The sequence below is a fragment of the Anguilla anguilla genome, chromosome 1, assembly GCF_013347855.1.
Source record: "Anguilla anguilla isolate fAngAng1 chromosome 1, fAngAng1.pri, whole genome shotgun sequence".
Classification (NCBI taxonomy): Eukaryota; Metazoa; Chordata; class Actinopteri; order Anguilliformes; family Anguillidae; genus Anguilla; species Anguilla anguilla.
Genome location: NC_049201.1, coordinates 65,684,599 through 65,711,635, shown reverse-complemented (window position 1 = coordinate 65,711,635; position 27,037 = coordinate 65,684,599). Strand labels below are relative to the sequence as shown.

At 40.2% G+C, this 27,037-nt stretch overlaps 1 protein-coding gene across 8 annotated transcripts in view; it reads left to right on the top strand.

Moving 5' to 3' along the window:
* Positions 1-27,037, top strand: part of gabbr1a (gamma-aminobutyric acid (GABA) B receptor, 1a) — a 60,988-nt gene that overhangs the window by 27,252 nt on the left and 6,699 nt on the right. For 6 of the 8 annotated variants that reach the window (XM_035435156.1, XM_035435139.1, XM_035435130.1 and 3 more), the window contains 13 exons: positions 2,954-3,114; positions 9,856-9,990; positions 13,531-13,701; positions 14,644-14,745; positions 15,816-15,881; positions 16,632-16,823; positions 18,158-18,403; positions 18,591-18,654; positions 21,036-21,113; positions 24,203-24,353; positions 24,468-24,600; positions 24,950-25,066; positions 26,052-26,162. In XM_035435156.1, coding sequence (XP_035291047.1) covers positions 2,954-3,114; positions 9,856-9,990; positions 13,531-13,701; positions 14,644-14,745; positions 15,816-15,881; positions 16,632-16,823; positions 18,158-18,403; positions 18,591-18,654; positions 21,036-21,113; positions 24,203-24,353; positions 24,468-24,600; positions 24,950-25,066; positions 26,052-26,162 — 1,727 coding nt within the window. Of the gene's footprint in view, positions 1-1,266; positions 1,829-2,953; positions 3,115-9,855; positions 9,991-13,530; positions 13,702-14,643; positions 14,746-15,815; positions 15,882-16,631; positions 16,824-18,157; positions 18,404-18,590; positions 18,655-21,035; positions 21,114-24,202; positions 24,354-24,467; positions 24,601-24,949; positions 25,067-26,051; positions 26,163-27,037 lie in introns of those variants that run through there. The other 2 variants (XM_035435173.1, XM_035435164.1) reach the window with 2 other exon arrangements.

Below are 27,037 nucleotides of genomic sequence, written 5' to 3'. Positions count from 1 at the left end.
AAAATTTTCTGAGGATGTCATTTCAACTTACTGAGGGTTTGAAACATGAAGATAGGATTGGATGGGAGGAGCTGCTAAGCCATGTGCTGGGGATCTGGAGAATGTGTATGCTGTACCATTGATATGCTAGAAAATAGAATGTTTTAAGAAATGATGCTCACCATAAAAAGAATTGCTTGTGTGAAACAGAACTCTATTGTTTAGATAAAGAGATCCTCTGGAATGAGGTAATTGAGATGATGGGCACCAAGGTGTAAATGCTTGAATGCTAATGTCTCCGATTAATTTTACTTATGCACATTTGCAGCTGGCTGTTTACATTAAAAAGTAATTGGAAGGAAACATAAGCCAAGTTTTTCAGTAAAAAATTTTGGAAAATGAATGATAGGATTCTCTATTCTGCCCATCTGCAGAAACACAATGGCTGTTTTCCAAATGTATTATGTGGGACTGTGGGAAATGCATGGAATTAAAATTACGGTGGGGTGTTCTATTGAAAAATATCAGACATGTATTAACCTAACTTGAAAGAACCATTGACTGATTTAGTGTGTGTTTGGCATGGTAAATGAACACTCTCCCAGAATGTCATGTTTAAATGAGTAATAAAAGAGTTGTACACACCCATTCATCTACTGTATGCAGACATCCCAACAGCTGATCAGAAGAAAGAGTTAAAGAGAGGGTGGTGGACAGAGGGAATGGTATCAACTGGGTGATGATGCTTCATTGCTTTTAAGATAGTGAGGAAGAGGACTGCATTGATACTAGGATATGATAATATGAGTGTAAGAGATCAGTTTAAGGATTCAACATTTATTTCTCTACTGTCAGGCTGAAAATATATTTTTTTGGTCTATAACAGGTTTTAATGGATCGACAATGAGTGCGTGATAGGAGGAGGGTAGATGAGATATTGTCTATGATTTAGAATATATAAGATTTTAGGGAGCTTTTGGAATTGGAGGAGTGTGAAAGAAAAGAAATGCAGTGGGAAAACCAAAGAGAAAATGCATTGAAATAGAAGACATCCCATGTGTGACTTAAATGAGAAAGAACTGTATACTTTGATAATTAAATGACTTTTCTCATTAGAATGACTTGTGAGAGAGGAGGGTAAATGGAATAAGGGAGGGCTGTGTGTGAAAGATTTAGTTAAAGTAGGTTTAAAACACGAGGGGACGGTCAGTTGGCTGGGAAAAAAGAGGGAGGGAGGGCAAGATAAAATGTGAGGCGATGTTGGGGGATTGCAAATTCAAAGAGGTTTATGGAACGGAGAGGTTTAGAGAGAAAAGGCCCCCCTTCTATTCCCCACCCTCCATCTCTCTCTCTCTCGCTCTCTCTCGCTCTCTCTCTCTCTCTCTCTCTCAAAACATACTGACAACGCTGGCGTAGAGTCTCACACACAGTCACTGCTGCAGTGAAGGAAATATATTATGTAGACCTTTCGTTTAATATTTCTAATTTCGTTTGTCGTATTCTTCCTCTTTTTTTCTGGTGGATAAACGGATTGATGCGACCCATCGTTCATGGGGTTCTTTTAAAATTCCATCGTCCTAATGCCGACTTAATAAGGAGAAATCATTAATATGAATCAGAAATAGGACCTAATACAACAGGAGACTGCGTAGTATTTATTGCGTTTATCATGCACACGATGTAACATACGGTAAATATATTAAATAGGCTACCGCTTAAATTACCGAACACATTTCCGGAATAAAAACGTGAGTATGTAAAGGGACAAACGCATTGGCCACTAGTAATGTATAAAGGACAGACAGCGTTCCAAGGTTCCGCGGATATTCTTATTTTGAAGGGGCGAGAGGTAGGGTGGGCTGTTTTCTTATCTCTCCCCCTTTATCCCTCCTTCCACCTTTCCTTTGTTAGTCCCTTTTGGTTTCATAAGTAGACTGCTGTGAATCACTTTATTCTGTAACGCAACCCAATATTGAGTAGTTTTATCAGCTGGGGTGATTTTCAGACTGAACGGCTCATATTGCCTACTCTTGAGGGTTAACTAAGAGCGACAGACGCTTGCGCTTTAAGCATCGACAGAGAGACTGCATGTGGGAAAAAATCTCAGAACACAAAATAGCAAAATAATCTCTTATGTTTTACGATTTACAAATACGCTAATTCTGATCGCGAAGTCCACAATTAACAGGAGCCCGTCACTCGTGCCATTATTAGACTACTTGACCTTTTAGCGTATGTGCACTTTTAAACTCCCCTGGATCCTTACTCAATCGATAGCCTTCTTTAAAACGCAAGCAGTCGGGGATAATAAATCTAGGTATCCTACCTTTTAATGATATAGTCTATGCCACTGCTGCGCTACTGGAATTTGCATTGTTATTTTTATGTCTGCGAGGCTAACACGTGTTGAACATATTCTTTTGTTTAACATAGCCTATTCATTGAATGCGAGAAGAGCTATCAAAACAATAAAACAAAGATCAATACTCGTCCATCAATTAATTATTTTCGGTATTATTATTATTAGACTGCGCACTCGTTTAAATGAGAAGATATTTTCTCCAATATTAGCAAACTTAGACCACTAGACTATAGTATATTTTTTACATTTTATACATTTTTGTACCTAAGCACTACCGATATATAGCGCATATTAATGCAAAAAATCTAGTTTAGTCTACCTTTTTAGGGAAATATATTTTAATTAAAAATACAGTTTCATACTTTGTATCCTTCCAATTATTCATTTACTCCTGAACTGCAGTAGGACTGTTAGATAGTATTTGAGGTTTTTTTTTTTTTAAATAGCCAAATTGCGTAAAACTTCTTTATCGAATCCTTCACAACTCACAGCGACTTAAAACAATGGTTGTGTTTTGGCAGTATCTCAGGGGCGTTAGATGCTTCAGGATCGGCCATGCCCTACTCTTCGCCTCGCTGACTTTACTTCTCTCCTGGACATGCCCGGCTTTAGGGAAGAAGAAACTATACATCGGCGCTTTATTCCCGATGAGCGGCGGCTGGCCAGGTGGACAGGCGTGCCTCCCGTCTGCCCAAATGGCGCTGGAGTTGGTGAATAAAAGAACTGATATTTTACCGGATTACGAGCTGGAGCTGATACACTATGACAGTATGGTAAGTTAACATACGATGAAGTGTTCGCTTTCTCTTTGGTTGTGTTTTTAAATGTAAAAAAAAATATATATATATATATATATATATTTTTTATTTTTTTTATTTTTTTTAACTAATATAGAATTGCGAAATGTATTTTGTGCGTTGGTGGTCATTTTAAGTTGGGCCCATGTATTTTGTGACCTTAAGCATGGAATCTGCACATCTGTGACATGCCATTTTTGTATTGTAATAATTCGTTTTATTGTCATTTGTAGGGCTAATGTTGTCGTTATGTTTAATATCTTCCTATTTTTTCTAACCCATTTAGCAGCATTTTATGTGCCAATAGTTATTTGATTTCCAGCGTATCAGGTGTACCCTTTTATACTTCTTCTTTTTTACTGATAGAATTCAGAAGTGGCACTATTTATTGCATGCTAGCCTACATCATTGTCTCACATTGTCTTTTCATAAATATGCCAATGCTGACCCTGCATGTAATGATATTGATCTGTGCTTTATAACTTGGCCACTTCTCTCAGTAGAGTTGGTCATTTATCAATATAGTGTTTGACATTACCTACAGTATAGATCTCAGCACTCTATGCTGCATTTTAATGAAAATCACAATCCAGTCACTGACACTTTCTCACATACTCTTTTTTTTATCACTCTTTCATTTTTTTCCTTCATCTCCATCATTTTTCTCTGCCTTTTTCCACCTGCCTCATTAGCCAGTCACAGTGCAGAACAGATGCACGTGCATGCACACACACTCACACAGACACGCAAACTCACAGGCACACACACACACACCCACACACCAACACACACGCACACACACACACAGACAAGAAACAGTTAACTGTTCTGTGTGTGACTGGTTAGTGTTTGGGAAGTGCTTTATTCTGATTGGGTGAAATGGCTCTGCAATGGAACCCCACTTCAAAGAACTGGGAGGGGGGGAAAAGGAGAGTTGGCATGGTAACAGTTACCAAGGCAACTGGAGTTCAAACAAACACATAGCTGCACAGCTTTGACCAGGAAAATATCAGAACTATAAAATAATTATGTGAACATATTCACAGACAACTGTCGTTGATGTGTCTAATATCGATTTGTATTTTAACCTGTAATTTGTTAAATGTGTCAAGTGCCAGTACAGTTTTCCTTCAAATCAGTTAACAGACACAAATTCCAAGGATACTTAACAGCATATAATGTGTACATAAACAAGTTTAAAAAAGGTGACAAACAAATGAGTGAACAAAGGCATTTTTATGCAATTGCAAAATACACAATCGCACAGACACAAAAGATAAAGTGTATGGCTCATATGTTGTCCTCTCCACTCAGAACTCACAAAGACTGTATGGTTCTTTGGTTCAGGCGATCTCTATAAAATGGATACGTGCATAACTGTGCTATATATGATCTCTGAGGGACAGGCAGAGGTGCAAGAGAAATCACCGTAAAACAGTAACACATCCTACACAGTAACTGAGAGATAACAATACATTGGGACCCCTTACACGAAGGCAAAGAAACATATTAATGTCCTGATATAATCAGCAAGGTTGACATTTCTTTTTACAAGTTCCAAGCTCATTTTCAGTTATGTGTGTTACTGTATGTTAATTATCATGCTCAGTCACAGTAGTTTTAGAAGTAGTCCAATAGGGCTGATTTGCTGGTACTAAGTTGCCATAGCCCCATCTTGCTGTCAACTGATAATGACTGTGGCTCAATCAGCAGCTGATCAAAATTTTCATAGTTATGGAAGAAGTATGAGGGATTTTTTTGACTAAGTTAAGCTTAGTCAATCCTCTTTGCTCAACCTGAAAATACTTAAGCGAGAAAAAACTGATTACATTACCCATTTTGGTTTTTCTGGATGCTTTAAGAATGGGCCAAACTTTGCCTCCACACCCTAGATCCCTGTTATTCAAATCACGGCCTTTGAGGTCAAAGAACTGCTGGTTTTCCATCTTCCCTTTACCTTGGAATCAGGTGTGAAAACAGTCTGGCCAATCAATAGCACTAATTGTTCAGTTAATTTCCTGGTGGAAAAGAGAACCAGGACCAGATTTAGATTTGAGGTCCAGTTTTGAGTATCCATGCCCTAGGTTGTGGTCTTTGCAATCAGGAAAGCCTATTTCAAAAATAAAATTTTCCCTTTAAAATTATTCCCTTTTATATATATTTCTGATGGTCATCATAAATTACTTTAATTAGATACTATATAATATATAAATATATCTCCCACTGTGAAGTTGTGTGTGTTGGTGATCCTATTCTTCTTCTTCTTCTTATTATTATTATTATTCAGAATCACTAAGAAAGAAGACCAAACACACTTACTGCTCTGTAGAATACTTTTGTAAAGGCTTGTCTTTTATACTGATCAATCTATCTACATGAGCTGCATTTCACAGAACAAAATAATAAAGGGAACATTTTTTTAAAGTGTACAATTAAGGCCACTTACATGGATACTCATCGTTTTGAGACTGCTGCCATGGATATTTCAAAGTTAAGCCTGCAAACTTTGATCAATTATTAACTGATTATTAAGTGTGTGAGTGTATGTGTGTGTGTGTGTGTGAGAGAGAGAGAGAGAGAGAGAGAGAAGAAAAGAGCTTTATGAGGAATCTGCATTTCACTTGACATTTAATTGGCAGCTGTTACACAGTGATTCAGTTATTTGTGACACCAAGAACAGTCACATCCAAATTTAAGCCTATTTTATGTACCAAGATTAAAGGGTACCTTGTGCTTTTTCTGAAAGCAGTCCATGCTCTACTATTACAGTATGTTCATTTATTTTACTTAAAGGTGCAGTATGTAAGTTTTGAGAAACGAGCAAGAGGGAGGTAGATTTTGGAAACAAAGAAAGTTGGATTATCTCCCACTCCCTCCCCTCAGCTCTCCCTGCAAACCCCCTCCCTCCAAACACATGCACATGCACTGCCTGACATCTGGGTACTGGAGAGAGAGGACATAATGTGACCCATTCTATCATAATCAGTCAGAAGTCACTATGGCCAATTTCATATATGTCGTTTATGTCAAATATGGTAAGGGCTTTAAGGTTTTTCTTAATAAATCTTAATTTAGAAGAACAATATCTTGGCTTTCATAACTGTATGCCAAATCCAGAGAAAAATATAGTTGTTGAAGATCTCATTCCATAACCATGGGCAGTTATATGAAGTTGGTGCTATAACAGCCTCCAGTCTTCTGGGAAGGCCTTCCTCTAGGTTTTGGAACATGGTAGCGGGGAATCACTTTCATTCAGCCACAAGAGCATTAGTGAGGGTCTGGGCACTGATGTTGGGCAATAGGCCTGGCTCGCAGTTGGTGTTCCAATTCATCCCAAAGGTGTTTGAAGGGGTTGAGGTCAGGGCTCTGTACAGGTCAGTCAAGTTCTTCCACCATTTCTTTATGGACCTTGCTTTGTGCACTGGGGCATTATCATTCTAAAACAGGAAAGGGCCTTCCACAAGCTGTTGCCACAAAGTTGGAAGTATACAATTGTGTAGAATGTCATTGTATGGTCTAGCATTAATGTTCTCTTCACTGGAACTAAGGGACATAGCCCAAACCATTAGAAACAGCCCTAGACCATTATGCCTCCTCCACCAAACTATACAGTTGGAACTATACATTTAGGCAGGTAGTGTTTTTTAGGCATTTGCCAAACCCAGATTTGTATGTCAGACTGCGTGATAGTAAAGCATGATTAATTAGTCCAGAGAACGCGTTTACACTGCTCCAATGGCGGTATGCTTTACACCACTCCAGCTGACACTTGGCATTGCTTATGGTGATCTTTGGTTTGTGTGCATCTGCTTGGCCGTGGAAACCCATATCATGAAGCTCCCGACAAACAGTTCTTGTGCTGATGTTGCTTCCAGAGGCAGTCTAGAACTCGGTATTCTGTGTTGCAACCAAGGACAAACGATTCTGTGAGCTTGTGTGGCCTACCACTTTTTGCGGCTGAGCTGTTGTTGCTTCTAGACATTTCCACTTCAGTGTGAAATGTTGAATAACATTCAGAAATTGGATAGTAAACAAAAGGCCCTTTGTGCACCATGCAAATGTTAAGCTAATATACAAAAACCCATCCATCCATTATCTATACCTGCTTATTCCTGGTCAGTGTTGCGAGGGGTGCTGGAGACCTGCCTTGAAGTGGTGTATAAGCATTATCATCAAGCCAGAAGATTCCAATAAAAGCTAAAATTAACAACTGCGGAGAGTCGTCGGTATTCCCTCAGATGCTTTATCCAATTCATTGTATTACAAGCAGCTGTGCCCCTAGTAACACTGGCATTGAAAATGTTTCCCATAAGTGGCCATTGGGCAGCATTTGGACTTGGTTTACGTTCCACACCATAGCAGATACCACCTTGTTTCATAAACAACAGCCTCATTCGTGGTTATGAATGAATAGTGCTTGTTCACTGAGTGATGCCGCATTCAGGCAATTGACGTAAACAGAGTCAGAAAGTATGGAGGCGAAGCTTTGCTACAGGCAAGAATTAATATGCATATTAAATGTTGTAGTGTCAGACAGGATCGGATTCAGATCGGGCGTGTCCTAACCGAAATCCAATCCACAAAATATGGTCGCATCGGAAGCTGATACCAATCCATGGATTGGGTTGGGACATCCCTAGTTCAATGTTCATGGTCCCAATAAAAACAGTGAAATTGATTATTATTTTGATTGATCCTTTTTTATACAATTGGCTTTCAGCTTATTTCTCAAATTTACGTTAGAAAATCAAATCCTGTCATACTGTCTATAATTTGAAAAATATCATATGTTTTGGCCATATCACCCAGTTTCAGAGTCTGTTGCTTACCATTAGTTAATGGTGCATTTGGAGACCATCAAAGAAAAAAAAAAAATACAGCCAGCCATATTGTGTACCTATTTATTCTCAAACACAATTATTTATTTTCTGTAAAATTTGTTTAAGCTTATCTTGCCTGAATTGTTTTGCTGATTTTAAGCCAAGTATGTTCTTGCATGTTGGCCAGCTGTTGATTAATATTAAAAAGACAAATAACAAAAAAATATCTGTATCGGATAGGGATCATCCAATACTGAGTGTTACTGTACTCGGATCAGATCGGGAGAAAAAAACTTGGATCAGGACATCATTATCCAGTTCCACCACAGACCATATTGAGCTGACACTGATGGAGCGGAATCAGGGCAGTTTCTGCTTCTGTTCTGACGACAGTTATCAGATGTGACACTTCTGTGGACCTCAGAATGGATCTTGCTGTACGTTTCTTACGGAGATGGCACCTACGCCGCGCAGTCGCCCAGTGAGTGGAGGGCGTAGAAATGGCCCTGGCTGTCCAGATGTTCCGTGCGCGGACACGCATGTCGCCTCATAGTCCGTTCACTTCCACGATGGAGCAGCTGCACAGACAGCGTCCACAACAGCCGCCGACACCAGAGGACCAGAGCACTCCTGGAACAGAGCACTCCTGTCACTGAAATCACGGTTTCGCAGATCCGATTAATGGCCACAGCCAGCCGGACCTCGTGCGAGCGTCCTCTCCGCCTCGCTCCTGAATCATCGCGGATGTGTCATGGCCCGTCGGATGCAGGCTGAATAAAAAGGTCCTGGAGACGGCTTTGCGGGACGCTTGAGGCACAATTAGTCATTATTAACTTGAATCGACTGCTCAGATGCCATGTTTGTCCTCAGCTGGAGTTGTGTGCGGCAGTGAATGCAGAACAGGGCCTTTTGTTTGCCCGTATGCTGAACAGGTTGGCCAGTTGGACCTAGTGGGTTTTGCTATGCAGACATGGTATCCCAATGCATTAGCGTGAGGGACTCTTCTTTACTGGGCTGGGAGGGATGTGTTCTCTGTCATAAGGGTCACCTCTGTAGGAAAGTGGTTGCATGACCTTGTGTACTGTGACCAAGCCTCAGTCACCCTTTGATATGGAATGGCTGGCAGAGAAGCAGTGGGTCCTTATTTTATAGGCTTGGGCAGGGCTTTGTTTTCCAAAGTCAACCAAGTTTTGGTTTCTGGGCAGGTACTGAAACAATGCTGATCCATTAATGTCATAATGTACAATCCTGATCTTTGTGATGTCCAATATGTCCCTGCTTCTAGGTATACTTCAGATGACAGTAATAGCTCTTTAATGGCTGTTCACTGGCTCTGGCATGAACGTTGATCTCCCGACGGTTTTGTAAAATATGTATAGCAAAGAGCACATGACAAATGAAGCAATGACGTTGGTATCATAAATCAATGTCAGATATTCCACCCCTGGGGGATTTATCCCCAGTTTTACACTCCCTGAATATTACAAAACCATGGGCAACAACAGGGATGAACGATTTTCCTAATATAGTTCATCCTGTGGGGTTTGAGGAAGTGGGCATTGTGTGCCAAGTCAGGGAAAATGGCATTTGTGACCCTTGGGATTCCTGGATAATGTCCTGTGTAATGCTACATTGATGCTAAAGCTGACCAGAGCTATAATCTGAGCTACAATTCTGCCCACAAAGCAGGTTTATGGCTTATAATCTTGCCCTGTATTCCCAGTGTATTTGTGCCGTTAAGCCCCTCTGTCTCCATCCCATTCTCCTGATTTATTGTTGATTGTATGGTCGCGGGCCCAACTCTGTGAAGTGTCTCACAGAGGGCCTCTTTCTTCTGGTTGGTAGTGAACCTGTAATCACTGTGTCCTGTCCCTCCCTCTGTCTCTGTCTCTGTCAGTGCGATCCAGGGGAGGCCACCAAGCTGCTGTATGACCTGCTGTACACAGAGCCCATTAAGATCGTCCTGATGCCCGGCTGTAGCTCAGTCTCCACGCTGGTGGCAGAGGCGGCGCGGATGTGGAATCTCATTGTGGTAATTTCCTCTTTACTCCTCCTCTCTGTCAGTACTTTCAGAGCTTTGTGCTATGAGGTCCTCCAACTACTGTATCTCACATTGTCACCCAGATGGTCTCTGTCTCTGCATTCTCTTTGCTATGGATGCATGTCTTATTTGTTAGATTTGTTGTCCTGTGGGTGTGATGATTATCATTGGCTTCTTGTTCAGCTCGGCTTTCTCTGTGGTATAAAACTTCTGAATGTGGTCCTATATAAGAAATCAGGCTCAAGTTTTTAGAATCCAACAACAGAACTGCAGTAGTCTGTCAATATTTACACTACTTAAAAAAAGCCAATATGAGTGGTATAAATTCACCATAAAGCTATGATTTTAGCTGTTCTTGAATTAACAAAAAGTTATCGGAAATATCCATTTTAGGTACTTAAAATTTAGATGCATTAAATTAGTTTTTTGTTTTGTTATAGTCTGTTCTAATTAATTATTGCTTACTCAGGTTGCAAAGAAGTGTGGCATATGTAGTGATTTGGTTTGAGATGCAATGTTGTGATACTGCGGATTAATGTATCTTAATTCTGGGAAACTGAGGTACTGCTTGCCCCAAGAGAAAATGCAAAAAATTTTGAATAAGTGATATCATTAACATGAAGACTCGGTAATGTGGTATATTGTTTAGAAATGGAAATGTACAATGGAATAATGGAAATGTAAACCCATTTACCAACAGTAATGAAACCTGCACAGAAAATTAATTGTGAAATGGATAGCATTTGAGGAAAGCACTCCCAACCAAAGCATACAATTTATTTTAATCGATTTTTGAGCCCAGTCTGTTTTTAACTCGACAGTAAAAATAAAAAACATTTATTTGTCTAATAGAGCTGAAGTAAAAATGTACAATAAACTCCGTTCTTATAGTTCTATACAAGAGCTTAGCTAGTAATGGGCATCAGTTGTTTATAGTGCTGACTACCTGAGTTTGTTAACAATTTGTTTAATTTAAACCCAAAATGCACAGCAACAATGCTCATTATTATTATTGCTGCTTCAAAAGTAAAACTGTTCTTCTAGAAATAGGCTGAATTATTAGAATTTTTTTAAGCAAAAAATGTTGTGTGTAAATTCATATTTACATGAGGGAGAAAAAATAAAAAATTTGCTTTAAGAAAATTACCTGGTTGATACATCCATAGACTACAGAAAACCAGGTGGTATGTAAGACAATCTTCTGTAGACACCTTATTTTGTTCTTTTAACACACATTGTCGGTGTCATTCATTAACCTTATACTATATGTTCAATAATGCAATTCTCGGGAATGGCAAAAATTGATTCCATTTTGCATTTTCAAGTGAGTATTATGGTTTTATCATTTGGAGTTTTGAACTGAATTTAGTACTGTACCTCTTAGTTTATGAAACTGAGAGTAAATACAGCCAGTTGAGAACCTTCAATGCACATTGAAAAACAAACAAACAAAAAAATCCAATTACTTAAGTTAAGTCAATCAAAATTACCAATAAAGATATGTTTGCATATGTAGAATTGCACAAAACCTAGATAAAGGGATTTTCTGGAGAATGCTCAGTTGGCTTTCTGCTCCAAAACAATTGCAGCGCGAAAGCTGCTCACGTCGTTGTCTGTTTGATCTGAGGGGGCAGCCGATGCTGAGCTGCACGCTGCTGAGAATTAAATGAGCTGCTTCAGTGTGGGGACTCCTTCATTCGAGGACTTTGAGAGCAGCATTTTGGAGCTGATATCCGTACCATTTTCTAGTTAGGCAAATTGAAACAAATCAGCAAATGCTCCGCGACAAAAATATTGCTCTTGTATTTTTTTTTAGAAAGTGCTTTGCTTGATTTTCCCATCAATCGCCAATGTCACCCTCGTACTGTACCTGCACTTAGCGCACAGGCACGGTCAGGCCCTGACTGCACCGCAGAGTGCATTAACTAATTCTTTAATCTCTCTAAAGGCCGTGTCGCTCTTTATCGGTTGATTGATGTTTACAGTGTATCTGCGTGCACTCAAGAATTAAGAATGCCTGCGATTCACCCTCGGATATCTGTGATTTAATTGCGTTTACGCGTGATTTCTCATCAGGGCTTGTGATTTAATTAACGGGAAACAAGAGTATGCCCAGAGGAAAAAAATGAAAGCCACAGAAAAGGGTTGGATGGACATGCCAAGCATTTATTTTTGGGCCTGGTGGGGGCTTGTTTGCCCATTTTTGGTTGGTTGATCTTTGATTTGTCAAATAAATTAAAGGCTTTCCTGGGATTAAAACTTATTATACTTATATAGATAATACAATTAATATACTACAATAAGTTAATATACTAATTATAGTTTTTCCAAGAATCTAAGATAAATTGTAATTTTCAGTTCTTATCTAGGGCAATTGACATAATCACGTTTTATATATATATATATATATATATATATATATATATATATATATATATATATATATACTGTAACTATGGGAATTACAGGCTTGTACTGAAGTAATTGAGGTAATACACTGCACCATTCTGAAGTGTACAGTACAATGCATTTTTTATGAATCAATAACGCTTAGTTTCAGATGGTCTCTTCATTTTGCTTTTAACTTTTATTTATCCAGGCAAAACCCAGTTTGACCAAGAGAAACTTGATAGCACACATTAAAAAATACAGTACATGACAAATAGTAAAATAGCCAATGCCTCATTCCTTACATTTACATTCTTAGAATTTAGCAGACATGCTTATCCATAGAAACTTAAACAGCTCTTTTTGCATAGTATACATTTACACTGCTCAATATATAGCGAAACAATTCAGGTTGAGTACCTTGCTCAAGGGTACGATAACAGTGTTCTGCCCAGTAATCAAACCTGAAACCTTTAGGTTACCAGGTCCTTACCCTCATCGATACACTGCTGTCCACAATGTGCCATGTTACATATGTCCAGTTTGATGGCAGCGTAATACAAAGTTCTTTAAAATATCATCGTAAGATCAGGAATTTAATTTCAGGTTAACATTGTGGTAATGCAAGCAGAAAAATATACAAATGCCTGGTAAATCTAGTAATAATTTAAGATGACTAGAGGGAGCCTGGTTTCCATGTGCAAAACAGGTTTTACTTTTATAACACCGTGCCAGTGTTCTAGCCCCAAGTTCTTTAGCTTCGTACTGCACTGTAACTTAGGCTAAAGGTATGAGTGTCATCTCTTCTTATGATGACAGGGTTACGGTGGCCTGACCAGAGCATTGATAGATGATAGAAAAGGACTGTATTTCATGAAACCATATGGTGACAGTGGCTGGAAAATTGTACAGATTTGTAGCCTTGTAAAATATAATTAGTTTCAGGTTAACATTGTGGTAATGCAAGCAGAAAAATATACAAATGCCTGGTAAATCTAGTAATAATTTAAGATGACTAGAGGGAGCCTGGTTTCCATGTGCTGTCGAGCCTTTGGTAGGTCAGAGCAGTTTAAAGAGAAGGTAAGAAAAAAAGGATTAAACACACTGTTCTCCTGTTCTTACTGTACGCTCCTCCTCTCATAGCTGTCCTATGGCTCCAGCTCTCCAGCACTGTCCAATCGACAGCGCTTTCCCACCTTCTTCCGCACGCACCCCTCGGCCACCCTGCACAACCCCACCCGTGTGCAGCTCTTCCAGAAGTGGAAATGGACCAAAATTGCCACCATCCAACAAACGACTGAGGTTTTCACTTCGGTCAGTTAGCACTTTTTCCTGCAATTTATCTTTGTTTTTCTGAATTAAGTGCCCAGTGAGCACAAGTTCATGCATTGTGTGTATGTAGTGTGCCCTTTATTATGTGCCATTATGCCCAGACTTTAATCAGCATTCACTCAACTATTAAATTTACATTATGCAAAGAATTTTGCAGTGCACTTAGAAACTGGGATAAATGCACCATTTTACTTGCTACCTTCACCTTTCAAATACTGTAATGAGTAGATTTACAAAAGCAGTCGTCTGTTTTTACAATATCTGCCATGAAAGGCAAACAAAACAGGTTTTACTTTTATAACACCATGCCAGTGTTCTAGCCCCAAGTTCTTTAGCTTCATACTGCACTGTGACTTAGGCTAAAGGTATGAGTGTCATCTCTTCTTATGATGACAGGGTTACGGTGGCCTGACCAGAGCATTGATAGATGATAGAAAAGGACTGTATTTCATGAAACCATATGGTGACAGTGGCTGGAAAATTGTACAGATTTGTAGCCTTGTAAAATGAAAATATGTGGGTGTCAAGAGTACAGAACATGTCATGAGAAAAACAAACTAGGCTACACCCAAAATATATTTCATGGAAACTGCAGCAAAAAGCAGAAGATCAGTGCAATTTGCAACAGTCATTCATATCTCAGTATAGTTTAACTGTTGTTAGACATTTTATTACAATCGAGGTGAGTATGGCAGTATGATATTTGAAATGTTGGAAATTCTGATAAAGTAATCAGTCTCTCAAATAATAGTCATTTTCTCTTTCGCACATTTTCTCTTTCTCACACACATCTCTCTCCATTTCTAACATTCATTTTCTCCCTGGCACACTCTTTCTCTATCATATGATTTTTGTCCTCCTCACACTCTCTGTATCATGCGCACGCACTCTCCTTTTATCTCTTGCTGTCTCCTTTACGTACAGACTCTGGATGATTTGGAGCAGAGAGTGAAGGAGGCTGGGATAGAGATCAGCGTGAGACAGAGCTTCCTCACTGACCCTGCCGTGGCTGTCAAAAACCTCAAGGTGCTTTCGTGTTCAAATTCAGTTGGACAGCTTTGCCTCATCCTGCTCGATTCACCGCAAGTGTCTCTAATCATTTAATTCACAAAAATAGCAAGTGAAACCAATAAATATGTCCTGAAGTCATCATGGGAAGTTTATTTAAAATGGCTGACAGGTTTCTTCGCTTGTGTTTCTGGTTGTTAATACAATCCGTCTGGGTTCACTTTGCTATTGAAGCCTTTGACAACTGTTAGCGCTGATAGAGTAAAGTCTGAGTTCAATGCTTTCTTGCTCCTGACCTCTCTGATGTATGTATCTGTTATATTCCTTGAAGCAACTTCACCTAATGGCCTGTCTGCATCATATTTGATTTTTGGTACTTTTTATTATGCTGCTAAACATTGAAGTGCCTTTTGAAATCAGCCTATATCACCCAAACCAATCATTAACCATGCATCATCATATACAGCTCTGGGGTAACTTCTAATAATTTTTTAAATATTGAGTGGCAACTGAATCTGTAGTTAAAATGTATGTCCTGTCTAGTGTTGCCTTCCATTCAACTACAGTATATTTCAAATGAAACATGCTTGTTTCTCAGAAAATGAGAAAGATATAGGTGCTTCCAGGCTGCTGTAAGACAATCCCTCATTGGAAGAAAACCCACTTTCACTGCACAAAGTGTTTCTGAGTGTCAATCTGTCATGTTGGAGAAGCGTGCACTAGAGCTAGTGCTTTCATCAGTACATTTTCACTCTGAACATGACGTCTGTAATCTGTGTTGCTGGGCGCAGTATCTTTTGATTTTGTTTGTAATCTTCAATGTGCTGACCATGCAGCAGTTTTGATTTTCTGGGAATTGCTATAATACACGGTGGAATTTATTGGTGCAGTTATATATATTGCACTACGTTATAGGCCCTGGCTTGCAGGGCAATACACGGCGATTACTTTGAACATAACAGCGCTACAGCTCGCAACCTCGCTCAACAATTCCAATCTTAGTGATGTATGCTTCTCCATGTCCTGTGTGTGTCGTATATATTCTGTGTCATGTTTGATGTGTGTTTCTCCCCATGCTGATTGTGTAGCGTCAAGATGCCAGAATTATTGTGGGCCTCTTCTATGAGACTGAAGCCAGGAAAGTCTTCTGTGAGGTCAGCTATTTCACACTTTTTCTGAAAATTAATTATTTCTATATTTGTTAAATAAAATTATGGAAAGTAAACCCATTGCAACACCACTATCTTTTTTCTACACTACATGGCCAAAAGTATTTGGGCACCTGACATCCAACATTGCATCCAAAATTATGGGCATTAATATGGAGTTGGTCCATCCTTTGCTGCTATAACAACCTCCATACCTTTGGGAAGCCTTTATACTAGATGTTGGCGTATTGCTGCCAGAATTAGTTTCCATTGTGCCAGAAGATCATTTGTGAGGTTGGACACTGATTGGGCCTGGGTCGCAGTTGGCTTTCCAATTGATCCCAAAGGTGTTGGATGGGGTTGAGGTCAGGGCTCTGTGCAGGCAAGTCAAGTTTGTCCACACCGTTCTCAACAAAATAATTTATATATGGACCTTGCTGTGTGCCCGGGGACATTGTCATGCTGAAACTGGAAAGGGGGTTCCCCAAACTTTTGGGGAACCACAGAATTATCTAGAATGTGATTGTATGCCGTAGCATTAAGATTTGCCACTGGATCTAAGGGGCCTAGCCCAGACCATGAAAAACAGCCACAGACCAAGGTGTGTCCAGATACTTTTGGTCATGTAGTGTATGTGTGGTTATTTGGTATGATTAAAAAAAGATATTCTTGTATGAAAAATCTAGGGACTTTTTAATGGATTGAGTACTCTATGTCTGTGCATTCATTTGTTGTTCTCTTTTTCTCCTTGGGCAGGTTTTTAAAGAGAAGCTCTATGGAAAGAAGTATGTGTGGTTTCTGATTGGCTGGTATGCAGACAACTGGTTCAAGATTAAAGATCCGGCCATCAACTGCACTGTGGAGAACATGACAGAGGCTGTAGAGGGGCATGTCACCACGGAGATTGTCATGCTCAACCCCGAGACTGTCCGTGGGGCGTCAAACCTGGTGACCTCTCGTTCGCCTCGTTTTTTATGAATGTTACTTTAACATCGTAGTGCAATTTGGACTGTGCAAAGATAATGATTAATGAAGTGGCAAAGAGAGCAATTTTTATTGTGGCAGATTCTCGTCAGATCAATTATTGTTATTTTACTGCTAATATTGCCAAGTGGTAATGGTGAAATTGATTGCCACTCTCAGTCGAGTCAGAGCCTCTTAACTAGACAACTTCCCATGCTCTCTGTCAGTTTGCAGTCATTTTGATGCATCACGAAAGCTTCTGCCCACAGCCATGTGATTAACAGACTAGGAAGCCTGTGCAGCTGTTGGAGTTATTTTCAGGCTGGTGTGAAATCATACAGAACAAGTAGAAACCAACAGTCTCAAAACTGTAATTGTACGTGTCATCACATTTAACTGACATCTTTGGATACACCCTGAAAGAGGAGGAGACATAGTGATGTTATTTTAAATTGGGCTGTTCTTTCAACCATTGCTCTTAATTTTGACTTATGACTAAATCATTTCAGAATTCACCAAAAAGAATTCTCCATCCAAATTATGTCTATGAAGAAAAAAATGCATTAATTTCTGTCGAAGTGAAAGACAAAATGGTGATCCATGCAACTGGTTTAGGATTGAATTATTGTCTTTGTTTGACACATGCTTATAAATAACCACTTAGTTCAATAATTTTGTATTTCTCTTCTCTGTTTTATGGCCTCTTAATAAGACTTGATTTTTGCACAAGCAAATCAGATAATGTGTACTTTGTTCAAGGACATAGAAAATTCCTCCCCTTGATATTTTGACCCAATACCATCTGGTGCCAAGAACATTTAGAGGTATAAACATCCTACTCAGGAGGCTTGCTGTGATGCACACTGTTGGAAGATTGTTTTAAGGCGGTGGAAGGAAGTTGACAGGTTTCAGATTTACAGAGCCTGTACTTTAATTTTTGCTTTTATTACTGTGCTCCATATTTACTGAAACAGTTCTGATTAAGTACCTTCTTAAAATTGTGCTACAGCCATGTCCAAATCAGTTTTCAAAGATGAATCTCATTGGTTTATCTTACAGTTCCCTAATCACTAAAGCACTAGCTCAATTGGTGTCAGCAATTCAGACAGGCAGTATATTTGAGCCGCTGGCATTAAGGTCACTGATCAGTTGGCTGTAGAAGTAAACAACGCCTCCTTCTGGCTGGTCATTTGTCTTATGTCACATGTTCTCTGCAGATAAATGATGTATCAGATCCACTTGCAGCAGTATAACTGATGAGGTTCCAGAAAGACATCAACGCGAGAGTAATATAAGCCACTTTTATACTCTTCATTCAGACTTCTCAAGAGTTCCTGGCTCAGCTGATGTCTCGGTTGGGAGGGAAGAACCCAGAGGAGACTGGGGGCTTCCAGGAGGCGCCCCTGGCATACGATGCTGTGTGGGCCCTGGCCTTGGCCCTCAATAAGACTGTAGGCCCGCTAAAAGTCAAGGGACGGAGACTGGAGGATTTCAATTACAACAACCGTGACATTACTGCTGAGATATACAGGGCGCTGAACACCAGTTCCTTTGAGGGAGTGTCTGTGAGTACTTGAAAGTGCTTGGAGAGTTTACCAAAGGCACAATGTAGAGAGTGAGAGAGAGAGAGAGAGAGTGAGAGAGAAAACACAATGACTGCCCTGACATAGCAGTGCAGCACCATAAACATTGAGAGTAGCACAAAAAACACACTGATTGTCTCTTACTTTTCTTACTTTTCTTTTTTTTCAGGGTCATGTGGTATTTGACGCCCAGGGTTCGAGAATGGCTTGGACTCTGATTGAGCAACTGCAAGGTACTCTTCCATCTTGTCTTGTTTCAATTTTATTTGCTCAACTGCAAATCCTTTTTCTCACAGAGCGCATATTTTGTTGAGTTACTGCTCAGTAATGAAGAACTTCTCAAAGGAGATCACAACTCACCTTAACCATTGTCACCATGTGTCGCCCCCACTGGATGACGCATGGCAACATATCACCCCTCTATTCAGCCACAAGTTCCATAAACATTGACATGTGATATGTGAATGAGCCCATTGCATGGAGGTGCCACTGTATCAGTTATCAGTTGTGGTTTCTCTGTAGAACAAGGTAACAAGGGAAGTTTTGCAAATATCCCACTGGCTCTTTGCCTGGCTCTCTGTAGTACAGAAATAGATTAGGGCACTAGCCCTACTGTGAAACTCAGCTGGTCCAGTGGGAATGGCAGTACATCTACCTGATTCTTTTTACAGAAATTGGGCTAAGATATAAACCTGCTAGGTTCCACACCGTGTGTCCAACCCCCTTGAAGTGTTTTAAATTTATCTCAGTGTGCACATGCTATTGCATTTCTGGGTACATGAATGCATATTTTTCAAGAAAGTGTAAGCTCTGAGAGTATTACCGTAGGCGTGCAAATCCCTTCAAAGAAAGCTGGCTTTATAGACAGAATATGCTGTCAGGCCCTATAGATGGACAGTTCTGATTCTGTTATTGCTCTGATCTTCCACACTTTAGCCTAGCCACCTGTCTTTCCAGCTCACTAATTAAGGCCTAAAATGGAGCAAATGCTATAAACCTGAGGACCTTCAGTAGACACCACACTCATAATGGTTTGAAGCGTATTTTACGCACAGACCCCAAACTATGCAGTGTCATTGAAACAGCCATTTTATCTGAGAGAAGTCATGTTTTTCCCAGAATAGAATTATGAGGTTAGTGAACATGCATAAAATGTTATTATGTTTCTCTGAATATTTAATGAAATGCTGGGAGTCTCACCAAAAGGCTCTCATGCATCTTTTTTCAAATTTGGCACAGTTGTTTTTAGAATGCCTCTAAAACCTATGAAATAGTCTTTGCACTTTTCAGCTGATGTTCTTGCTACTTTTAGGTGCTTTTTAAGCACCCATTCTTATTCTCATAAAATTAAGTTTTTTATTATTTATTATTCCTATAATATTCATATTTCCCTGCCCTTATTTCTTAAAGTGTCTGCATGTCAAAAAGTGTAATGTTTCCAAAGTAGAGCAGACAGGCTTCTGATTAAATAATTTATTTATGATTTATTAATCACTTAATATACTAATGTCTCACTCCTGGTTAATTTATATACTTATTATGACTCATGAATCAATTTACATGGCATACAGGCTTGTGCAGGGCAACTCCCAGAGCTTTAAACCTGCATCATTCTGGTGTCCTGCCTGAAACTGCTCAATTTAGCCACTGTGTTCAATTTTAACAATTAAACTCCAGGGAAGGAGCAACAATTGGCACACAAGTGTTTTAACATGCTGCTAAGTATATACAAACTGCTGAACAATGACACAGCGCAAGAAATTGATAGGAATCAAATTACTAAAGTACCGGTGGTCACACACCTGCAAGCACTCAGAAAGGAAATGTTAGGAGGTCTGTTGTGATGGTGGCTCATCAATCCCTAGGCACGTACTGGCTCTCCTGTTTTGGTTCCCATGTTCCCATCACTGAGTCTGTGTTTGGTTACTGCCCCTCTCTGCTTTGTGTATTGGACAGTGAACCAGCATTCTGTCTGTTTGGCAGTGTTGTCCAACCCATGGCAAATAAATAATGTTGGGCTGATTTATGATGTTGTTGACCTCAAGTCTGGAATCTAATTGGAGTACTGCTGGTTTTTGCAGTGGAAATGCTATACTATTTGTCTTTGTTGAGCTAATGAATTCCAGTACCTATGGAGTAGACCATTACAGAAGAAAATATGTTCACCTTAGGTGGATCTGCAATAGCTTTAGACTATATTTTGGTAATATACATGGATCAGTGACCCAATTATGCACAATATGCCTAGCATGGGGTAGGAACTCTACCTGGACCTGCAGTGTAATGCTGTAGATTTAAGGATGAAAGTTTTATGCTGGATTTTTATCATTCCAAGCATTTATGATGATTAAGAAGACAATACCCCGCAATAGAGAATCCTCTCTCTCTCCCTCTGTCACTCTCTCTCTCTCTCTCTCTCTCTTTCTCTTTCTCTCTCTCTCCCTCTGTCCCTCTCTCTCTCTCTCTCTCTCATCTGTCTGTCTCCGTCTGTCCTACTTCACTGTTATTCCATTTAACTGTGCTGTCTGAGTATAGTGCTCCTTTCCTGTAACGTCATGTCAGTCATTCAGCGTGTATATGTGCTAACTCACTGCCTCTCGTCCTCTCTGTGTAGGAGGCAGCTATAAGAAGATTGGGTACTATGACAGCACTAAAGGAAATCTGTCCTGGTATGGAAATGACAAGTGGATAGGTGAGACAGGATGATCGCTCATCTCCCTGGTTACTGGCTCCACCCATCAGCTGTCTTACTTTTCTGTCTGTTTTACTCTGTGTCCATCTTTCCCCTTTCTTCCTAATTCTGTTGGTGCATACTGTTTCTATGGTCAATAAGGCTTTTAGATACTGAAACAATGTGCATATGTGAGTGTGTGTGTGTGTGTGTGTGCGTCTGCATATGGGTTTGTTTTTGTATGGGTTTGTGTGTGTGTTTGCGTGTATGTGTGTGTAGAAACAGGTACATATAGATTGATAGGTCTCATGTGAGTAGGATATTTATTTCCTCTCCATATGACTTGCAAAAGCATGTCCTAAAATGTGCTGATTGCACCTTAAATAACTCACCTGCACATAACTGTGTATAAACTCCTGACAACTGCATTTTTCTTGAGAGTGCTGTCACATTATGCACTTCCCCAAAGTATACGCACATGTTTATAATAGAGCTTTGTAATGTATGAGGAACTGGAACTGAACCAGCTGTATAGCTGAAAATGAGGGGAGGCTTCAGGAGAGTAAGGTGGTTGAGTCGCTGCTGTGCCCTGTACAGTGTCCAACTTAGCCTCATTCCCCATGCTGATATTTAATACTGTACACACTGACTAATACAAGGCATCAGTGACCAGCTGGCGATTGGATCTGCACATACACGCCCCTCTCAGCAGGCCACTAAAATTTGATTCTGCACCAAAGAGCATTTAAGGACACCCTCCAGGACCGCACTGCTCATCAGGTTATTACTGAAACAGGATATTACAGGTTATTACGTTTTGATGCTATTGATGCCTTTTGTTATGGGTGTTTTGTATGGAGCTATTTCTTTGGCAACTACAGTCCACTGTGCATTTTACTGCAGCAGTAGGAATAATTAGATTACTGTGGGATTTGCGTATGAGATGTACAACACAAGTAAAATCATTGTGATAATCATAAGCATGATGATCGTAATAATCACATTTTTTCCTTGGCTTCACCTCCCAGAGCTTAGTGTGTCTGCAGAGATTCCAGCTTCATTACATCAAATTCTTCCATGGCATGATTGCATTTACAGGATGTCGGATGTTCATGTGAGCTCGTTCACTTTCTAAATGAATTCGGTTTGAAACAGTTAGGCTGAAATAGGACTGTAATCTATTCATTTTGGAAATTTACAGAAAATGACTTGGATGTGGGTCAGTTTAACATTGGCTTCTGCGGGGGAATGTTACTTGCTCCAGATCAGGCAGCACGCTTGACCTCTAGCTCGTTCACACTCGGCTGGCTGAAGGGTCACAGGACAGCATTTGGCAAGCGTCCGACTCCACATCTGATTAAAGCTGCTCTGGCAGGGCCGACCAGTCTCTGCTCTGTAGAGATGACATTGCATGATGCCCTTGCCTGGTGCTCTGAAATTCAGGCCAAATGAATTGCTAAAGAGGTCAGGGAAGTTGTGGAGTGAATCAACAGTGCCTAATTTACAGAGTCTCAAAAAAGAAAACCTAACACTCCTCCGTATGCGCACACACATACATACACACACCCACACACACCCGCACACACACACACACACACTCACGCACACACACACATACTCACACACGTACACACAGATGCACACTTACACACACACACACACATACACACACACACACACGTATCGTCCCACACCTCCTTCCTGTCCCCACTAAACTCTTCTCTAATTTTGTTCTCTTCATGCACACTGTGCCCCCTTTCCTCACTCGCTCTCTCTCTCTCCCTGGTCGCCCCTGACAACCACTGCGGCTCAGCTCTCCTCCCATCGCCGTGGCAACCGTTACGGAGCTTGGTCTCCATGGTAACACCCTGTCCTGATTCCTTCATCAAGGACAGAGAGAGGTTTAAACAGTACATACCCACTGACTGACAGGAGGCTGTGGGCTGTGGGCACACACATACACACACGCACATTCATCACTCCACTTTTCTGACAGTTTTCTCTGTTGCGACTTTCTACAGTCTAATCCTCTGACATTCTGTAATAATCAATGCAACATTTACTGTATACATCTGACATTTTAATACCATACCATAACACCCTGATACCAACCCCATGTCAGTATTACACTGTCCAGCAGTACGAACATCTGGTCGTTTTCCACCAACATCAGCACCCTGACATTTGTACGTTATAAAGACTTCCAGACACTGACATTCTGATGGTTTTACACTTCTAAATATACTAATACCATCATCGTGACATTTTTACGCTTCAAAGGACAGATGCTAAAACCATGACAGATTTACTTTGTTAAAAAATACGGATACAGCTTTTCACTGTGGAACAACACAAATGGACACTAGCACTGTTAACTGACAGTGTTGAGTATATGAGTTATACTGTGGTGGCAGTGTTGAGTATATGGGGTCTACCTTATTAGCAGTGTTGAGAATATGGGGTCTACTTTGGTGGCAGTGTTGAGTATATGAGGTCTACTGTGGTGGCAGTGTTGAGTATATGGGATCTACTGTAGTAGCAGGGCTGAGTATATGGGGTCTACATTGGTGGCAGTGTTGAGTATATGAGGTCTACTATGGTGGCAGTGTTGAGTATGTCTGGTCTCCTGTTGTGGCTGTGTTGAGTATATGGGGTCTACTGTGGTGGCAGTGTTGAGTATATGGGGTCTACCTTATTAGCAGTGTTGAGAATATGGGGTCAACTTTGGTGGCAGTGTTGAGTATATGAGGTCTACTGTGGTGGCAGTGTTGAGTATATGGGATCTACTGTAGTAGCAGGGCTGAGTATATGGGGTCTACATTGGTGGCAGTGTTGAGTATGTCTGGTCTCCTGTTGTGGCTGTGTTGAGTATATGGGGTCTACTGTGGTTGCAGCGTTGGGAATATGGGGTATACTGTTGCGGCAGTGTTGGGTGTATATGGTCTACTGTTGTGGCAGTGTTGAGTACATGTAGTCTAGTGTTGTGGCAGTGTTGAGTATATGTGGTCTACTGTTGTGGCAGTGTTGAGTATATGTTGTGTACTGTGTCAGGATTCTGGTGGGCTTGTTAAAATAACCACTTTATAAGCCTCTCTCTTCCTGTTTCTCAGGTCCCGGCCCCCCAGCAGACCAGACTGTTGTAATAGAGGAGTTCAGGTTCCTGTCTCAGAAGCTCTTTATCTCTGTATCGGTGTTTGCTGGGCTAGGAATCCTGCTGGGGATCGTGTGTCTCACCTTCAACATCTACAACAGCAATGTGAGGTAGCTAGACAAGGAACTCGCCTTTTTTTAAACAGGGTTAAATGCAATTGGCTGTCCAGTCTAATCACTGTGACTCTACACTGTTTAACCCCACCCCTGCCTTCTCTCTTACAGGTACATTCAAAACTCACAACCTTACCTGAACAATATGACAGCGGTGGGCTGTATGATGGCATTGGCTGCTGTGTTTCCCCTTGGGATTGATGGACACCATGTTCATAGGGCGCAGTTTCCTGTGGTTTGCCAGGTAATGCACTGGGCCAGTGCTGTGGATGGATCTCTCATGTTGGCTTCATGTCTTTTCCACCCTACTGTGTGCGGTTTTTACCCTTGTGTATACCATTCTAAGTCAGAGTGCAAATGCTTCCCTGTTGTCATTTACACTTCACCTTTTTGTTCCCTGATTTTTTTTATTTCTTTCGTTATGCCTCTTTACCTTTCAATCAACATCAAATGTAGACTGCTGTAAAAGCACAAATAACGTGTCTGTATTTAAGACCAGAATGTTGAAGCCTGTGATTGTATGGAGAACCATTTTGATTTTTTTTTTCTTTTTCTTTCTTTCTTTCTTTCTTTCTTTCTGTTTCTGTTGTCAGTTTCGCCTGTGGCTCTTGGGTTTGGGCTTCAGTCTTGCTTATGGAAGCATGTTCACAAAAATTTGGTGGGTTCACACCGTCTTCACCAAAAAGGATGAGAAGAAAGAGAAGAGAAAGGTAAACTTATCAGGCGGGACAATCGAGTCTGGCAGTGATACACATGTTCAATAACAGCATTATATTTATGATTTAGCTGTGTATGTAGTTAGAGGTGATCTTTTTCCATTGTACTGGAAAGGGGGCGGGATCTGAAGTCCCTTCTTATGGCAGAAAAAATGTCATACTTGAGAGGCCAAATTTGAAGGGGGCCGTCACATACAGATACGGAGTAATAGACCTACCAAGTGTGATGTGGTTTTTCAATCCATATAAGGTATTCTGGCCCCCACCCCCTTTTCAGTATAATTGAACCATAATGGAACGCTTGTGTTGATACAGCAGAGCAGGCATCCTAACAATAGGTCAATATCGCAGGCGATCACTTTTCATTAATCTTGGAAACCTAAACCATGATCAGAATGAATTCACGAATAATTGTACTGTCCTAACTAAAAGTTTGAAAAATTTGGCATATAGCTTCATGCTTACTGTGTGAACTGGACTTAATGGTGTCCATGGCTATGGATAACTGTTACGTAATGAGTATTGTACCTTATTGAACCTCTGTTCCAATGACCTTCGATATGCACTTATTGTATGTCTCTTTTGATAAAAGCGTATGCCAAATAAATGTAATGTAATAATTTACAACACATAAGCAGAGGACCTGATGCACATTTCAGTCAAGAGGAATATTTGGTGTTGTCAGTATGTTCGTATTACTACCAGTTACCTTATTCATTTCTGTGGGAGTCTTAAATAAACTTGCTGTTTAGAAGTTGTTTCAATATTGCAACAGTTTACACATGGGAAGCATGGTCACACCATTTATAAAGACACTAATCTAATGCAACCAATATGAAATAATATATTTTATAAGATCATTAGTTTACAACACTGTTCTCTGCGGGTCATCTCATTTAGAGGAGCTCATTATGTGCTTGCTGTGTAGTATGTTGCTGTACGGTGCATAAAAATGATTATTGGTCCTCCTGTATCCCAGCAGCACCTGGAGCCCTGGAAACTCTATGCCACTGTGGGGGTGTTATTGGCCATCGACATCCTGTCTCTAATGATCTGGCAAATCGTGGACCCTTTACACATCACAGTTGAGGTGCGCTGAAATTTGACCCATGGGTTGTGATTTTGTGTCTGTGTAATATTATGATGGCTCGCTCTAATTGACTGTGTGTCTGGGGAAAGCTTTGAAGCTGTCAAATTAACACCAAAATGGTTGACAGGAGATGAGAAGCCATTCAAAGCTCATTAAACTTGAATGCTGACCATTATCAAAGACAAACAAGACATCCAAAGTCACTCATCTGTTGTAGCCATATTTGCTTAAGGTCATTTTCAGTCGGCGTAATGTTACACCTTTTTTTGCAACAGTGTCATTTGTTCGCTCACTAACTGAAAAGTAGTACAATAAACGAACCAGTGATAATAAGGATTTCCTGTTTATAATTTCAGAACTGGGATGAATTGTCAGCCTGTAATTGTGAGTGTAATTGACTTGACGGCTTTTGGGTGATTATCTTTTTGAGAAGTCATGAAATCATTGTAGTGAAAAAATACTGTATTGGATTGGCATGAACCACATCACTATATTGGATGGGTGTGACCCCACCCTAAAAATAAATAAATAAAAATTAATAAAATCCTGTGAAAATGTTCAACACCTGGCAATAAGAATATGTACAGTACATTTAAGCTACATCCAGTTAATAATAACTGTAGCATTAATAGCAATGATGGTATGAAAGCAAACAAGAACATTGGAAACAAAAATAACCCCCCATCACCCCATAACAAGAAAACCAATCAGAGCCAATGGCTTAAATTTGCGATGACCCCACCGCAGCTGCCTCTAACATTCTGGTTTCACAGTGGCTGCCTCTCCTTATCTCCTGGGACCTGTTTAGTCTGTGTCCTCCTGGTGTAATTGCCGTGCTGTGATCACTGCCATTCCTCTTTATCAGTCTGCGGCTG